This window comes from Panthera uncia (genome assembly GCF_023721935.1).
Source record: "Panthera uncia isolate 11264 chromosome B3 unlocalized genomic scaffold, Puncia_PCG_1.0 HiC_scaffold_1, whole genome shotgun sequence".
NCBI lineage: Eukaryota > Metazoa > Chordata > Mammalia > Carnivora > Felidae > Panthera > Panthera uncia.
Window position 1 is genome coordinate 46,572,537 of NW_026057582.1, and position 18,771 is coordinate 46,591,307.

The window sequence follows — 18,771 nt, forward strand, 5'->3', positions numbered from 1 at the left end:
ATATAGATACACAAACATAACAGTCAAAAAAAAAAATCCACTTTCCTGAACTTTATTAAAGAAAAAGCAATGATGGTAAATCTCAAGAACAGAGTCAATTTTCTAGGATTCTTCTCTTGAAAATGTGACATTTGATTTCCAAACACATGCCAGAGTGTACATGGTTCCCAATTGTACTAAGTACGTGAGAAGCTGAAATCCTAAAACGTTCATCTTCCAACTTTCCCCAGTCTGTGGTCTGTCTTTGGATCAGCAATAATTGCCTGAACAGCTACTATGGCTTCATTAATTTTTGTCTGTAGCTCTCTGAGCTCTTCTATATGCAGCAATCGCAGAATTTGAGCAGCTTCATTAAGAACTGCATCTATTTTATAAGAAACACTGCATTAATCCGTATTCAAGACCATTTACTTGCCCATTTCTTCCCCAAATAATCACCTGGTCTCTAAAAATAAGAGTTTGGATTAAAACAAAATCACTTACCTCCTGTGTCAAAACCAAGAATGTGTTTGTCTAAAGCAACAGGTAAGCCCTTAAAGACAAAATAAAACTTTATAGTTAAAAATCATGTTCTTTTCTCATCTGTAACTGAAAATCTGCTAGCTATTCTATTAACCCTTTTAGCTGCAGTGATGGGGGGCTGAGTGTTTTCTCTGTAGATTGGCCTTTGGATGAAATAATGGCCTCTACATATAGTGGGAAGCTAGTTCTACCAACCATTCTCTCCTCTAAGACTAGGCATATAAAACACTAGCTCCTTTCACAGCTGTTCTGTCACTGATGCTGTGGAAGGACAGCTGAGCAGGGCTGCTGTTGTCCTATTTTAGCTACAATAAGCAGCACAGTACAGGGCAAATAGGTTTACTTTTAATATTTCTGAACACATTAATTTGTTTTTATACAAAACCTAAAATCTGTATTGACTTTTTTCCAGCTAGTGTGATGTTTACCACATTACCTTTATAGAATTTAACTTTCAATAATAGTTCATTTGGAAGTTATTCTGAAGTCCAGGAAAATAAATGAACTTTAAACCATTTAGTTAACTGGTCAGTACCTACATACACATATGCCAAACATGGGGACTATAATGCCAACCTCCATGGAGTTCAGAGTAGCAACAAGGACAGACAGTCCAGACTTTCTGATTATACTATATAAAATCTATACTTTCAATGTTACAAATGCTAGGATGTCACTACTCAATTCTTACCTAATCTATTAAAGCAAATCTATCTAGGCTCCAAATACTTTAAAATAGCTAAATACATTATACAGGTGAAGAAATAAATGGATATGTAAATTTAGCAAGCAAAGCAAGAAAGAATTACATTGAGTGGTTTTCTAGGCCAGTCTTATTTTCGTTTTCTCTGCCAACAGACCACCAAGGAACAGCTAAACCCCTCAAGATGACCATATGCCCCAAATACTAGTTATGGTTTATAAACAAGACTACTCACTAGAAGAACCTCTCCACTGTATGTATACCTATAGCATGATACCTTCTGAGAGGACACTAAAGATTTGGAGCAATGAAAATAAAATTGTACTCTGCAAAAAAGAGTAAAAAGAGTTGACTATGCCCTCATTTGCACCGCCTCCAAACAGAAGACATAGTTTTGCTGAACGAATGAATGATTTTATTATGGCGGAACAATTTACTGTCTGTTCTACAGTGTGGGTGAAATAAGCTGATCTTTAATCCAATTTCCAGTGGCCCAATTCATACATAATTAATAAGCAATAAAGAGCCTTTAAAACAAACAGTGTCTTTCAGAGAGAACTACACTGCCCTGGCATTAATAACCTTTTAACACTGCTGGGCCTTACTAAAGATGGGATCAGAGGACAAAAGACACTGGGGGATTAGGGGAGACAAAAAAAGGACAAGAATCTAGAATGTTTATTGTGCCCAAGGCATTCACTGCAATATCTGTTCATAGCAAGAGGCATTATCAGACACCTGCTACTGCTAACCCTGAGGACATTCTCTGCACTGTCCCATAGTCAATGAGACTAGGGATTTTGGATTTCTAGTACAGTTTATCTAAAATATCTCAGAATTAAGGGGAAAATTGTCATGGTGTATAGTTTTCAGCCTACAAAGCAGGACTGAAAGAGGACAGCTGCAGTCACCTGAACCTTGAAACTTACACTCTAATACAGCCTCCACACCCCTATGCCAGAATTCTCCTGGGCTGACCAATGAGCTCATGCAGGCCTTCACACACAGACCTTTGTCCCCATCAACCGTTAAGAGCACTGGCTCTTGAATCAGACTATTTGAGCTCAACCACTTACCAACTAGGTGGTCTTAGGTAAGTTACTTTCTCCTAAGTGATGCCAGGAAATATGAATAAAATGAGAAAAGATTTCTCTGAAGAAACAAAAGAGCAAGGACAGGATTTACGTCAAAGAAGAAAATTAGTAACAAAGACAAGGTGTGTCCTGTTTTCCAGCAATTCGTCAAAATAACCTAGTAAATTTTACAAGGTAAATTCTTTTAAATAACTGCGCATGTGCAGTGGTTTGTACTGGTGGACTGTGGATATGCTATTGGTAGCTGCTTTAAGGTATGAAGCGAGGTAAATTTATTTTTCACTCAAAAATAGCTATAATTTGCTTAAGCAAATTCAATCCCACTGAAATAACCTATCCTTTCTCTGGACAGTTCAACCATAGTTTATCTTAAGCAGATACAAAGTGTAAACTCCTGACAACACTAGAAGAACCTTTCATTAGTGATCAATTTAGAATTTATTAAAAAAAATAGTACATACCTCTCTTGTTTGATTTGCTTTAGCAACTGCATCCTGAGTCAGGCGCTCCTGAACCAAAATGCGAATTGCCTAAGAAACCAAAAAATATTTTTTACTTTTTATTGGCTGTTCATCTCTTCTTGTGACTCTAGAGAATAAGGACACCTAGAGACTAATCAAGTTAGAATTATAATTCCCTAATAAACAAAAACAAACTGCTATTAGAATGAACATTTTCACTTTTAATAGTTTATGATGTGGAAAGATGCTCACAAAAATTAAATTTTTTTGAGTAGGTAATTCATGTGTGTGAAAAATAAATTTTTAAAAAGGATACATGTTAAAAAAGGGGGGGGGGGGTTCTCCTTCCTACCCAAGCCTTAGCCATCCCTCCAGAAGACAATCAACGGAACGAACCAGACTGCTGTATATCCTTAAAAAGACTATTATAAGCATGCTCAAGCATAAATGCGCACACACACACACACACAAACTCTTGACAAAAAGAGTGGCATGTCATACCTACTGTCCTTGATTTTTTAAATTATACTAAAACATTTTCAGATCTCTCATTCAAGGACTGGTTTTTTCCATCACCAAGGCATTTTATTATGGCAGACATAAGTGCATGCATGCCCTACACATGCTTAAAAAATAAGTTTTAAGTGGAATTCTAGTAGATGCCAATTGTGACTTAAATTAAATGCAAAAACTGAAAAATTATTAATAATATAACAAGCCAAACACTACATTTAGAAAGAATCATTAAATCAATCTTCAATAATCAGTCCAGTTGCCAGTCAATATAGTGATTCTCACACTTGGCAAACCTATGAAGATGTCTGCAATAGTGTCATGGATTATTTGAATGCTTCCAAACTTCCAAGACAAACAGGCAGCTTAGAATTTAAAAATCTTTTGATTATAGCTGATTCATACTTTTTCCCTTTGGGTTTTTAAAGTCTAATAAAAGCACCCCAAATATGCTCGTCTATTTGTCCTCTCATTCAGTTTATGACTAAAGGTGACATGACCACTGCAGACTGTTCCAAAGCAATTTACATAATCGCCCAAGTAAGGAATAAAGAGCTAAATTTCAATAAAAACAACTTTTTGCCTTTTAGAGTTTTTATTTATGTATTCATTTAAGTAATCTCTACACCCAACATGGGGCTCGAACTCATGACCCCAAGATCAGGAGTTGCATGCTCTGGGCGCCTGGGTGGCTCAGTTGGCTAAGCATCTAACTCTTGACCTCAACTCAAGTCATGATCTCAGTGGTTCGTGAGATCAAGCCCCACATCAGGTTCTGCACTGACAATGCAGTGCCTGCTTGGGATTTTCTCTCTCTCAATCTCCACCCCCCCCCCCCCCCCCCCCAGCCGGCACATGCTCTCTCCTCTCAAAATAAATAAATACACATTAAAGAAAAAAGAGTCACATGCTCGTCATGACCAACTGCGCCAGCCAGGTGCCCCAACGTTTTATCTCTTGGCAACCAATCTGAGTTGAGAAAATCTGAGTTAACATTTAGATTCAGTAAAGAGAATTATAATAATGTAGAAATAGTTTTTCTCTTGTTGGAAGTGTCATTTAATACATACAGTTTTAAAAAGAATAAATTATGGCTTAATCGCTTATGGATACAACAGAATTTAATTATTCAATTTACTGCAAAGTAGAATAAGATAATTTATATGTATTAGGTATAGTCAAAAGCTCTTTAATTTCTCATAAAATCAGTAATAATTTCTAAAATAATTTCTAAGTCTGGAATCTTAAGTATCTTAAATACCACTCCCTTCCTACGACCCCACCCCACTGTACTATCACAATTATGGGACCTAACTCTGAAGTATATCTTTCCTCTTAGAAATAAGAGACCTCTTTTCAGATCACTGGGTTCCCTAACATGCAGGTATGAACTAAGTAGCCTACCTAGGATGGGGCACTGGGAAAAATAAAAACATTCATTCCTCAAAGAGATTCTGGGGTATATATTTTTGGCCAAATCCACCATTACCAATTTGGCATTTTCCATTATCTTAGTTGAGTACAGATCACAAATCTTTAAAAGGAATGATTAAGTAGAATTGGAAGATACAGGAAAAAGAATGGACCGCAAGGTCAGACCACAAGTGCCCAGATTAAATTCATGGCTCTATCAATTTCTGTGTCATCTGGACATTATCTATTCTTTTGGTCTCAATTTCTTCATATACATATTAAAATTAAAGGATATTGGCATCTATCTCCAGGACGGTTGGGAGGACTGAATGAGATCTCTTTGCCAAGGATTTAGCACAGTGGCAGGCACAAAGTAAACACTCTTTGATGTTAGCTGCTATTAGATAACCTAAAACAGATGAAATCTGCTTTAAGTCCCAAATTCCTGTCATTTAACCATATATTTAAATAACACAGTTAATTTTTAGAAAATGAAATTTTTTTTTCTACATCCAAGGTTTCTGTCAAGTATCAAGAATATGTGGGGCACCTGGGTAGCTCAGTGGGTTGGGCGTCCAACTTCAGCTCAGGTCATGATCTCATGGCTCATGGATTTGAGCCCTGCATCTGGCTTTGTGCTGATAGCTCAGACCCTGGAGCCTGCTTCAGATTCTGTGTCTCCCTCTCTCTCTGCCCCTCCCCTGCTCATGCTCTCTCTCTTCTCAAAAATAAATAAACATTAAGAAAATTTTTTTAAAGAATCAAGAATATGAAACTGACCTTAAGCATAACCAGGTAATCATCATGACGCTGAATCTGAAGAAGGTTGGCCAAAGCCATTACACCAGCCTTAAAATCTGGATTATTTACTGTAAAAGATAAAAAATGTAAACTTACAGCTCTATAAGCATGTTATTATAGATCTATGTGTAAGTATATAAACCTATAAAAAACATTTTTAATTTTCCAATAACAGCCTCTTAGTTTTTAAAATTGCTGTTGATAAGAGCAGTGTAGGGACATCAACAATTAGGCTAATTGATGAGCTCAATGGGTTCTCTATTAATCAGCCACACTGAACAATCCAATAAATGACTAAATTAACTCGTTAGGTTTGTTCTGTAACATTTCCCAAAAGGCACACTTACTGTAGCAATTTTAAGAAACATTTCTTCCCAAAGCTATCAATTTTAAACTCAACTCCTTCAATTGATAATTTTCCCAAAACCTCTTCTCCAAGCAGCAGCTCTAGAGAGTCTGTCTAACCAGCTTATTAATTCATAAGAGTAGCTTGTGAATCATAGGTCACAATGAACCTGTCATGAATGAATACTTAAATTATTATAATGTAACTGGAATCTTCATACTTTTAAAAAGAAAATTTCTTAAAGGCACTTGGAATTTCAAATAATGAAAAATTTTAGTACTTGTCTCATGTCATTAGATTAGAAAAAATATTTTATGCATCCAGGAAGGCAAACAATCAACACCATGATTAAATACAAATCAAAACCTTCAAATTACTATGAACACATCAAAGAACAGCATTCTAACATTCAGCTATTCAACTGTAAGAGGAGGGAGAAAACACATTGTAAATGACAATAAAAAACATCACAGAAAATAAAGCATTCTTACTTTACTAAAACCAAGTAAACCCACACTTCTTCATTCCAGGAAGTAAAAAAACATTTATGGGACCAAAAATACTGATGATCACTTTTATGCACTTACACACTTACCATCCAAATTGATCAATGGCTCTGCATTTTTAGCTGCATTGTCAGCATTTTTTGTATTATCAGGTACCAGGTCCTTGTATTTTTCAGCTGTAAACATAGGCAAAAATAGAATTTGTAGAACTGTTTTACTTAAGGTAAAACAAACACTGCTTACTGAATTTAAGCCAAACTGATTTATAAACATAACTCATCCAATCCAAATTATTTTTGCTATAAAATATCCATCAGAAGACAATGTGATGGTAGCTTTCTGATTAAGCTAAAATGATTACTGGAATATCTATACAAATATCTTTTCATTACCATTTCTAAAAGTAACACAATTCACACACCATCTAAATCTAAGGAGAGAAAGTGCTTTTACAGCTTGCTGAGAAACTTAACAGGGGTAGGAGAATGGGAGGAGTAAGTATAGGTTACATGACATTAGATACCACCTCACTAAAAATCTCTTCCCTAAGTCTTTTGAATGTCATATGTGGAATTCCAAAACCTTGCTTTCTCAAAAAACCAGCACATCAAGTACACCATCATGTACAAACCTAAACTAATTTAATGGAGATGTGAAATTCAGAATTCCAAAGGCAGGTTTCATTACTCTCACTTGATAAATCATTAACAATACTTAAAAAGAATTTATAAATGTAAGTATTTAATAGTAATTCACTAAATAAGTCCAAAGTGCCATCTTTGGTTACAGTGCTTCTATGATCTGTTAATGAAGCAAGAGGGAAAATAAAAGCATTCAAATCTAAGTCACACAGGAGTTAGCTCAAAAAAGCTCCCACTGGCCAAATCTGGAACGTGTAAACATCACACAATGACAAAAAAAGATTATGACCCACTGAGTAAAATAAGAATCCACATTATCTACACTAATTTATATAAACAAACATAAATTGGAGAAAAAGGAAAGCTCCTTTTTCTTTACTGTAAAAAGCCAACAAATAAATGCAGAACAAATGATGGAATCAGAAAAACACTTCTAGCACTCATCATCAACATAATAAATGACTCAGACAAGAAAAATCAAATGGAGACCAAAGGTAGAGGTGTAGGGGCGCCTGGGTGGCTCAATGGGTTAAGCGTCTGCGCGCTCAGGTCATGACCTCACGGTTTGTGAGTTTGAGCCCAGCAACAGGCTCTGTGCTGACAGCTCAGAACCTGGAGCCTGCTTTGGATTGTGTCTCTCCTCCACCCGCCCCTCGCCCATTTGTGCACGCATTCTCAAAAGTAAACAGTAAAAACTTTTTTTAAAAATTAAAAAATATCAGAGTGGCCAAAATGAACAAATCAGGAGACTATAGATGCTGGCGAGGATGTGGAGAAACGGGAACCCTCTTGCACTGTTGGTGGAAATGCAAACTGGTGCAGCCACTCTGGAAAACAGTGTGGAGGTTCCTCAGAAAATTAAAAATAGACCTCCCCTATGACCCAGCAATAGCACTGCTAGGAATTTACCCAAGGGATACAGGAGTACTGATGCATAGGGGCACTTGTACCCCAATGTTTATAGCAGCACTCTCAACAATAGCCAAATTGTGGAAAGAGCCTAAATGTCCATCAACTGATGAATGGATAAAGAAATTGTGGTTTATATACACAATGGAGTACTACATGGCAATGAGAAAGAACGAAATATGGCCCTTTGTAGCAACGTGGATGGAACTGGAGAGTGTGATGCTAAGTGAAATAAGCCATACAGAGAAAGACAGACACCATATGTTTTCACTCTTACGTGGATCCTGAGAAACTTAACAGAAACCCATGGGGGAGGGGAAGGAAAAAAAAAAAAAAAGGTTAGAATGGGAGAGAGCCAAAGCATAAGAGACTCTTAAAAACTGAGAACAAACTGAGGGTTGATGGGGGGTGGGAGGGAGGGGAGGGTGGGTGATGGGTATTGAGGAGGGCACCTTTTGGGATGAGCACTGGGTGTTGTATGGAAACCAATTTGACAATAAATTTCATATGTTGGAAAAAAAAAAAAATTAAAAAATAGATTGGGGCGCCTGGGTGGCGCAGTCGGTTGAGCGTCCGACTTCAGCCAGGTCACGATCTCGCGGTCCGTGAGTTCGAGCCCCGCGTCGGGCTCTGGGCTGATGGCTCGGAGCCTGGAGCCTGTTTCCGATTCTGTGTCTCCCTCTCTCTCTGCCCCTCCCCCGTTCATGCTCTGTCTCTCTCTGTCCCAAAAATAAATAAAAAACGTTGAAAAAAAAAATTAAAAAAAAAAAAATTAAAAAATAGAAAATAAAGGTAGAAGTGTAGTTTGAGGAGTAAAAGCATACTGACATCGTCTCCCCACAAGACACATATTACACAGGGGAAAATATTAACTTTACAGTGGACAAACCTCATCCAAGTGAACAGAACGTGACCAGTACATGACTAGTACTGAGGCATATCGCTAATTTAAAAGAATATATCACTTCTGTGCTATTCTTTTTTTTTAAAATATTTATTTATTTTTGAGGGACAGAGACAGAGCGTGAGTGGGGGAGGGGGAGAAGGGGAGAGGGAGAGGGAGGGAGAGAGGGAGGGAGGGAAGGAGAGAGACAGAACCTGAATCAGGCTCTAGGCTCTGAGCTGGCAGCACAGAGCCTGACTCGAGGCTCGAACTCAAAAGCAGTGAGATCATGACCTGAGCCGAAGTTAGATGCTTAACCAATGAGCCACCCAGGCGGCCCTACTTCTGTGCTATTCTTAACAAAAGTACAAATCTTGAATCAACTTACGAAGAAATATCGAACAAACCCAAACTGAGTGACATTCTACAAAAAAATTGTCAGCGTCATGAAGCACAAAAGCGACTGAGTAAATGTTGCAGATTAGGGGCACCTGGGTGGTTCAGTCAGTTAAGCCTCTGACTCTTGATTTCAACTCAGGTCATGATCTCATAGTTTGTGGGTTGGAGCCCGCCTCGGGCTCTACGGGCTCTACGCTGTCACCATGCAGAGTCTGCTTGGGATTTTCTCTTTCTCTCTCTCTGCCCCTTCCCCGCTGGCAACATGTACGTGCAATCAAAATAAATAAACAAACTTAAAAAAATTCCAGAGTATAGGAGGCTAAACAGAATAGCTGAATGCAACATATGGTCCAGGATTTTTTTTTTTTTTTGCTATAAAGAACACTACTGAGACAACTGGAAAAATATAACAACTGTATGTAACAGTACTGAATCAAAGTTAATTTCCTGATTTTGATAACTATACTGTAATTATTGAAGCCAGTCTTTTTTAGCAAATGTGCGTTAAAGTAACGTAAGGGGAAAAGAATCATTTACAATTTATCAAATGGCTTAGAAAAAAATTACAGATGTGTATTTGGGTAGGTAGAAAAGGATAAGGCAAATTAAGTAAAATGCTAGCATTTTTTTACATATGGATATGGGAAAATCCTTTGTACTATTTTGCAACTTCTGTAAATCTGAAATTATGTCAAAGAAGTCAAGAAGAATGCAACATATTAATGTAAAACAAAAGAACAACAGCACCCCCTACTGATAATGGACAGTATTACTACTTTACCCTTTTCCAAAAATGGTCTGCAATTCTGAATTTTAAAATTAAACAAACACTTGTTTTCTAGTTTAGGCTTTTAATACACTTGATAAATGTACTTAAAAGTTACAGTCAACTGTAGGACACTCACATGGCATCTACTGTTCTTGGGACCTACGTAACCTAAGTTGCAGTATTCTAAAAATGGGACAAATGAAATAAATAAGGGTAAAACAGAAATAAACAGATGTGACTACAATTTTACTTGGCAACAGCTGAGAAACACCTTGGAAAAGCTGGAGAACATTTTGTCACAAATTAAGAGTTACTGTCAACCCACAGCAGAACAGTTAAAGACTTTGCTAAAGACCCTAAAAATCAACTAATGCTACCAAGGCTTATGATTACATAAAGGGAGAGAATCACAAGTATTTTCTCCCCCCCTTTTTTTTTTAAGTTTATTTATTTATTTTTTTTAGTAATCTCTACACCCAACGTGGGCTCAAACTCATGACCCTGAGATCAAGAGTCACACACTCTTCCTACTGAGCCAGCCAGGTGCCCCACAAGTATTTTCTTTCTAAACTAAAATTGAAAGTAAAGAGTCTTAGAGATTTTCTTAAGACTTCTGCCATAAGGCTTTTGAAATGTAAGTCTGAGGAACCAGCAAAAAGCAGCTGGTTGATCCTCTGTAGCAGTATACGTAAATACTCGTAATTTGCCAAACATTAAAGTTAATAAGCACATCTACTGCCTCCAAGAAACTATGTCAGATACTGTGGCAGATAAAATCATGACTGTTCCCCTGCCTTCCCACCTCCTCCCCTGCCCTGGCCCCAAGATGTCAATATCCCAATTCCTAAACCTAGGAGTATGTTGGGTTACATGGCAAAAGGAACTTTACAGATGTGTTTCAATTAAGGACCTTGAAATGGGAGAATTATACTGGATTATCCAGGTGGGCTCAATATAATCATAGCATCCTTGTAAGAGGGAGGCAGGAAGATCAGAGTCAGAGAAGATGTGGCAATGGAAGAGTCACAGAGAGATTTGAAGATGCTATGCTGCTAAATTTGAAGATAAAGGAGCCAGAATCAAGGAATGCAGGCGGCCTCTGGAAAGTGAAAACGGCAAAGAAATGAATCTTCCCACAAAGCCTCCAAAAGGAACCAGCCCTGTGGACAAACTGACTTTAGTAAGACAGATGCTGGACTTCTAGCCTCCAAAACTGTAAGATAATAAATTGTGTCTTAAGTCACTGAATTTGTGGTAATCTGGTACAGCAGCAATAGGACGCTAATAGAGGTACAATGTAGGAAACAAAGCTGAATATCAGCTTATAATTTAGTGGGGCAAATAAGACATATAAACAAAATGGAAAGGGGCGAATGACCTAAAAGGTACACAAAGCATGAAGGTAAATGCTATGAAGGTTGAAGGGTGCCTGGTTGGCTCAGTCAGTTGAGCATCTGACTTCGGCTCAGGTCACAATCTCATGGTTCATGGGTTCGAGCCCAATGTCAGGCTCTGTGCTGACAGCTCAGAGCCTGGAGCCTGCTTTGGATTCTGTGTCTCCTTCTCTCTCTGCCCCTCCCCTGCTCACGCTCTCTCTCTCAAAAATAAATAAATGTAAACAAATTAAAAAAAAAAGCTATGAAAGTTGAGAGAAGGAAATATTCTTGCTAAGGTGGCAGTTGCGCTGGATCTTACAAGGATGAGTAGGATCTGGATGCATAGAGACAGACTGATATGGCATTCTGGTCAAGGAAAAGTGTAAGCAAAGAAATCTAAGGGAGAAAAAAACAGATGTAAACAGGAAACAGCACTCTTCTAGTTTGACTGGGATGTCAAGTATGTGAATACTGATTGGATACCACTTATCAAAGGCCTTGAATACCAGACCAAGGGAACCTGGAGTTCCTTTTGTAGAAAATGGGAAAGCAATGGTGTTCCTGAATATATAATAGTAACTGTTCTTTAGAAACAGAGCAAAGCATTCTAAAACACTTATGTTTCCAAAAGGAAGCCTGGTGGGTCATGAGGATGAAGCTAATGGGAGAGGAGTCTGAAAGACACTACAATAATCTCAGCAGAAAGTGACAAGAGCCTGAGTCAGGGTTACAGCAGTGGGAATGGAAAAGAAAAGATCCACTGGACATCAGAAAAGGTGGATGGCGACAGGCTGGAAGGAAAAGGGAGACGACAAAGATCAAAAAGGCAAATGGAAGGGACTGTAAGAGACAGATGCATAAAAGAGAACAACATAAAATGCAGAGGATGGAGGTAAGATAACTGGATGCTGCATTTAGATGTTGGTAGCCCTTTCAAAATGAAATGGTCTAATGAGAGGAAACAAATTTACTGGAATTTTTTTTTTTTTTTTACTACAGGTACTAATATTCAAAAGTTTCCAATAATATAAGTATATATAATAAAACAATATTAACAAAAGTAATAAACATATTACTACATAATAGGGCTACAGCACCTATTGGCATTAGATACATGTTTCAGTCTCTTGTGAAATTACCAGCTGCAACCAACAGTCTGAAATCCCATCAATTCTAGGACTCTAACAACAATTTAACACAAAAGGCTAAGGTGCAGACTGTGAAAGACAGCAAATTTACCAAAGTAATGTTACTTTGGGAGAAGACAATTACAAGGAGACACCATTCTAAATTCTAAAAGAAAAAATCTAAATGCCAATAAAAGGGGCATCTGGGTGATTCAGTTGGTTAAGCTCTGATTCTTGATTTTGGCTCAGGTCATGATCTCACGGTTCATGAGTTCAAGCCCTGCATCAGACTCTGCACTGGCAGCAGGGAGCCTGCCGGGGATTCTCTCTCTCCTCTCTGTGCCCCTCTCCTGCTCTCTCTAAATAAAGAAATCTTTTAAAAAGTACCAATGAAAGACAGTTGCTTTCAATGCTTTATGATAATGAAGAGACTGTAATTTTTTAAAAGAAAACTCTTTCCTAGATAATTTAGGAGTTGCAGGGGTAAGAGCTAGACACAGAAGAATGGTTTCAAAAAGTAAATTTTTGAAAAGATGATAAAAAGGGAAATGAGGATGCGTAAAACCTACAATGCACCAAAGGTAAAACAATATAAGACAAAGAAACTCAACTGGTAAGTTCCCTACATTTTGACATTCCTTTTGCTCCCACCTTTCCTCTCCCTCTCTGTGAAACACACATTCCCCACAAAACATACCATTATCTCCATATTCAAGTCTAACAGCTAAGCCAAGAAGCCAGTCAATTGCTTCTTGTCGATCTTGAATCTTGAAAGGACAGTTAACATCTCTGAGATACTGTGAAGAAAAAAATACCTGGTTTCATTATTACTGTAACATAGCAGAATCAAAAAATAGTAGTTGAAAGAGATCTTAGTTTGGATCTCTACAAATATAAACAACGTTTATATTACTAAATTGTTGATACAATTACTTACCCCAAAGGATGGAAACATGTACATGTACTACTTAAAAAAAAAAAAAAAAAAAAAGTATTTCCATCTTGCTTTTCGCAATTTTTACTTTTGGAGATTCTAGGTAAAGCACCACTGGTCTAAAAACAACTTCCTTATTTTACAGATGAGGAAATATGGCCTAGATATTAACACCTGCTAGCAGTTACACAACTTAGATCTGGGACTTGAACCTAAACTTTCTGACTCCAGTTCTGAAAACACAGTTTAAAAACAACAACAACAAAACCCCCAAAACACTTTAAAAAGTGAACACTGTCCTTCAAATGGGTCTCTTAAGAGCGCAACATCTAATTCCAGGAACAATGCTATTTAGCCAAAACTTCTGCAACTCCCTTTTGGAAATCTTTTCAGGGTAATTGATAAATCATTATTTTTTCGCTAGAACTCATTTTCTAACCCAAAATTTTATCTCCCTGCTTTAAAGAAAACATTTCATTCACATGATTTGGTCATGATGCAAAAAAAAAAAAATCCACCTTAAAGTATAAAAAATTACCAGTATTACCGACTTCGGCTCAGGTCATGATCTTGCAGTTCGTGAGTTCGATCCCCGCGTCAGGCTCCGCGCTGACAGCTAGGAGCCTGGAGCCTGCTTTGGATTCTGTGTCTCCCTCTCTCTCTGCCCCTCACTCATTCACATTCTGTCTTTCTCAAAAATAAATAAACTTAAAAAAAAAAAAAAAAAGTAATTCCAAAAGTTCTGAATATGTTTGAAACAATGACTTCATTATTCCAAAGAGACCAACTTGAAAGATAATATCTGGATTGCAAGTTCCAACACACGTAAGTTATCTTACTTTACTGTCACTTCTAGGTGTTTTCCATTAGAAAAATTTTCATGTTCTTCAAATACCCTTCTGTGAAACTTTGTGTTGTCTTATACACATGAATGTGTCATGAGAGGTGATATATACAAATATAAAATCCTAACAACATACTTCCAAGTCTTAAACCTACCAAAAATTTCAAAGAAAAAGTTTTTAAGAAAAAAGAAAATAGCAGCATAGCAATAATGCTAGGACAGGCAGGGGAAGTAATGAGCATACAGCACTTGCTATGGGCCAGTCACAGGTATATATCACTCACTAATACGTGCCACTGCTATGGCATTGGCACTACGGTTATCCCCATTTATTGATGACAATATTGAGACACAGAAACCTTAACAAAATTTGCCTGTGGTCATAGAGCTAGTGTGTAACTTACACAATCCCTTAATACACAAAATCTCTGATTCTAAAGAGAAAAGTACCTAATCACTTTGCTGCGGCGAATGAAAAATTTACTTTTCGTATTTTTAAAGGAAAATATCTTATTCTTCAAAGTAATGAAGCTGATGAAAATGTTTAATGTAAGTAACGATACCAGGAAATGTGATTTTTATTCTAATTTGAAAACAATTCCTTTTTCTACAAAAATGTTACTACAATTAAACTAAGTCAATAGGAAAACTATTCTAGCTGCAAAAATAAGATATACACAGACCTCGTCAGGAATATTTATAATGTACACAACAATGAACATCTACTATGTACATTAAATATAAGCCCAAACAAGACATAATCTTAGTTTGCAAGTAAGTCAATGTCTTAATTTAACATAATAAGTGTGTTATTCCTACCTTTTTAGTCTAATGTAAAAATTCTAATTTTGGCCCCTTTTACCATTTACAGAATACATGTCACATTAAGAAACCTCACAGTGTTTCCAGACAAAACTATTGCTTTCTAATACTGAAAGTTTGGTAGGGAGAGATAATATAATTTGGTTTAAAAACAAACATGGAAAGAGAAAAGTTAAATCCTTGAAACCCAGCTTTCCTAATACTGATCATTATTATTTTTATTTATTTTAAAAGCACAAAGTAATTTAAGTTCAACTGTCTTCATATAAGTTTTAGAAAAGCTCTCTGTACTTTTATTCACTTTCTAATTCATTACCTTTTCAAAGAACTTGGGCCAGTCACTGCTGTGGATGTTCCTTAAATTACCTCTGTCTTCAATCTTGTAGTGTCTGATTTTCTGGTCTTCAAGCCAAACAATAAAGTTTCTAAATTCTGTTTCATCTGCAACAAAGGTATTTCATAAATCACTAGAAGCATTAGAAAAAAGCACTTCTTTCTCTACAAATAATTTTTTGACTCCAAAATAAGTTAACTGAGCTGCTTAAAGTACAAGTTGGAAGTGCAGGATTTGGATGAACTGATTAAAAAACTGTTCAAGCCCTGGCCTGCATTCATATTCTAGCTGCAGACACTTGGTTGTGTGAACTTGGGCTGATCACCTTAAATTTTCTGTGCCTCAAACTGAGTATCAAAATGAGTGTAATAACAGCACTTACATCTTGGGGTTGTTACGAAGATTAAATAAGTATGGATAAAAACAGTGTCTGGCACATATTTTTGCTATTTGTTAGTTATTATTCCAGTTCCTTTCAGGGAGGAAAGTGAGGGAGGACTGGGCAAAGTTAAATTTATAGCAAAGTAATAATAAAGTACAAGAAACTAAATGACAAAACAGAAAAACAGAAGATACTGACCACTGTTATCATTTACTGTCATAAGTGCATACAAGAGAAAGTTCAATACATTTCATTTAATCCTCTCACTTTTTTGCGAAGGTAATATCCCCAATTTATAGATGAGAAAATTGTCCGAAGTTTCAAATCTAGATCTAAGCTCTGTTGCCACTGATCTTTTTATTATTATTATTATCATTATTAAATAAAGGGAAAGTAAAAAAAAAAAAAGATTCTATTATATGATTCTACAGGAGATTAACAAAATACACGTATACTGCTCAGAAATAATTTTCAATCTCAAACTCAGGCTTCCATTATTAAGTCTTGAGAATTATACAATGGTCTTAGTACCCCTGGGCGGGGGTTATACTCTATGCTTTCAAACTTTTTAGTCGACCACAGGTCAAAAACTCTGGAAGACTTAAGGAGTGGTGGGTAGTAGTTGAGTAACAGTAGGTAGCAGTGTTAATCCTCTCCAAATTTTTAATGCTGTGAAATCCCAGATACCTTTCCGTTTTACAATCCAACCCCCCTGATCATCTGCTATTAACTTTTTTGCACAAATCCACAAGCTTGTTACGTGTTTACCCTAACTCTGTCAGTCCTGCACTTCACTGTGCACTCTCTCGATCTCAAACTGCTGGGTGGGCTCCGACCGTTCCCCACCCTCACCCTTGAGTACCCAGCGGGCAATGAACTAGTCTTCAACTTACCACCTAACACAGATTTCAGCACTCTGCCTACGGTATCGCCCAGTCACCCGGAGAACCATGGAGTTGAAGGGCTAAGTTAGAAAGCGAATACTCTCTAGCGTGCTGAGGCTGTGGGTGGGAGGTGGTGGTTGGAGTTTAGCAAGTGCACAAAGTGGCAATGCCCAGGCAGGAATGGGTGAGGGGGCTCCCAAGCCAAGCACAGGCGGCGGAAAACAGAGGTGCTTGGCGGCCGGGAAAAGAGGGGCCAGAGGACCCCGGGGGGAAACAAGGCCGCGGAGGGTCCGGGTGCGGGAACTAAGGGAGCGGCAGCCGGCGGGGTCACAGACCCCGTCCCGGCCTCGGGACGCCGCCTCACCTTTGCAGTTGAAGCCAGCCGGGTTGTGGTAGTCGAGGGCCGTCAGCTTGCGTCGGAACATGGTCCCCGCGTCTCGCTCTGGTCCCCCGGGCTTCGGCCGGGAGAGGAGAGGCGAGGAGGACCAGGCGGCACAGGCACCGGCGACGCGGCGAGAGGGCGGGCAGGCGCCGGGACGCTCCGAAATGACGGCTGCCCTCACCAATCAGAGCTTAGGAACGGCGGAGCCGGGGAATGCCCACCAATCGCGGCTCCGACTGGGTAGGCGGGGCCACGTCGGGGCACGTCGGCGCTCAAATAAACTTTATTGTCAGCTTCCTGGTTGTACAATAGGCAGAAAGCTTCTGAGTAGCCAGTTCTCACTTGTTTTCAAAGCCAGTTTCCTCTTGTTTTTCTCTCTTTCTTGGTACAGCAGGCAGATAATAGTAAGTGTAGAATTTCTACTGTGACCTCTCCTCTCATTGGGCAATAGCATTACTTTCAGTGTATTCATTCATTCATTATTATATACCTCCCATGTAATAGGTGCTCTCTTACACTGCTAATTCAAAGATTTAGCAAGGTCCCTTTCAGACCCACAAGTAAACGTACAACGGTAACACTGTGTGACGGTTCCAGACATCGTCACCAACAGCTACGGAATCTCTGAAGCCAGAAACTGGGAGTCATCCTTTACTACCTTTCACCCTCAGTCACAGCATCCAGCAGGCCATCCATTCCTGCTGTTCTCTCACTGTCTCCAATCCCTCACCTCCTCCCAACCCCACTAATGCTACCTCAAATCAGGCTTTCATCATTTTTGCTTACTCTAATGGTAAGATTTCTTAGGGTCAGTCTTGCCCTCTCCAATTCATCCACACCCCACTCCCTACAGCAACCATAGTGATTTTCAAAAACAAAAACCTGTTGATAATTTTTTAATGTATCTTTTAGTGATTCTCTGTTGCCTTTGGAAATAATAAAAACTTCTGGTCTTTAAGACTGGTCCAGTCTCTATCTGCTTTCAGACACTGGGGAGACAGCAGTGAGCAAGACAGACCAGGCCCCCACTTTCATAAAGTTTAAAAGTCTAATGAGGGAAGACAAACAATAAACAGATAAACAAGTAGGAACTGTGGCTTGAAGATGGCAAGGAGTTTACCAGGCAGTCATTTGCCAGGAGGCAAATGAACAAAAGCAAGGAGTGAGCAGTAGCATGATCCAGAGGGTCTAGAACTTCTAGGGTCTGGAGGGTAGGAGAGAATGACAGCTGATATGACAGTGGAAAGAGGTGGGGGCCTGATCACGAAAGGCCTTTCATGCCATGCAAAGAGGACCTGTTGAAGTTCTTGGGGGGTAAGCCAACTATACATGTTTCATTTCATTTCAACATATTATTATTAAACACTGTATTAGCATTTGTGGGGGATACAAATAAGATATTTTCAGGAAGTTTAATAGCCATGATAGACATGTAAATAAATACTTCTAATCTAGAGTTAGAAAGTGATACCTAATGGGAAATACAACGTGTGCTGTCAGATTAAAAAACAGCTTTCCCTTGTTCCCTGAAAGTAGAGCGTTCCTATGAAAACTTTCATAAACTAGAAGTGGTATAAGCAAAGAAGCAATTACCATTAACTTATATGGAAAAATTGCAAGTGTACCAGGCCCCAAATATAACCTCTCTTAGGCTTTTCTAATACCTTAAAGCGCATCTCGCTAATGAATGCTCAAAATAAATCAAAATAAAGCACAGATGCTCACA

The 18,771-nt window shown here is 38.2% G+C and overlaps 2 protein-coding genes across 2 annotated transcripts in view; one reads left to right on the forward strand and one right to left on the reverse strand.

Moving 5' to 3' along the window:
- NID2 (nidogen 2) overlaps positions 1–1,815 on the forward strand; it is a 69,238-nt gene extending 67,423 nt beyond the window's left edge. The window contains exon 22 of the transcript XR_007453712.1: positions 1,381–1,815. The gene's annotated coding sequence lies outside the window, so the exon portion shown is untranslated. The remainder of the gene's footprint in view (positions 1–1,380) is intronic.
- On the reverse strand, positions 37–17,191 carry RTRAF (RNA transcription, translation and transport factor). The gene is made up of 8 exons (XM_049612782.1): positions 17,028–17,191; positions 15,380–15,504; positions 13,161–13,260; positions 6,449–6,535; positions 5,487–5,575; positions 2,781–2,849; positions 484–532; positions 37–364 (listed from the first exon to the last, which is right to left on the reverse strand). The coding sequence occupies exons 1-8, from the start codon at positions 17,086–17,088 to the stop codon at positions 210–212; spliced, it is 735 nt and encodes a 244-aa protein (XP_049468739.1). The 5' UTR covers positions 17,089–17,191; the 3' UTR covers positions 37–209.
- Positions 17,192–18,771: the final 1,580 nt, after the last annotated feature.

Coding starts and splice junctions, on each gene's coding strand:
- RTRAF (XM_049612782.1), bottom strand. CDS start 17,088: ATGTTCCGACGCAAGCTGACGGCCCTCGACTACCACAACCCGGCTGGC. Junction 13,261..15,379: donor GGCCCAAGTTCTTTGAAAAG/GTAATGAATTAG, acceptor TTTTCTTCACAG/TATCTCAGAGATGTTAACTG. Junction 365..483: donor TCTTGGTTTTGACACAGGAG/GTAAGTGATTTT, acceptor CTTATAAAATAG/ATGCAGTTCTTAATGAAGCT.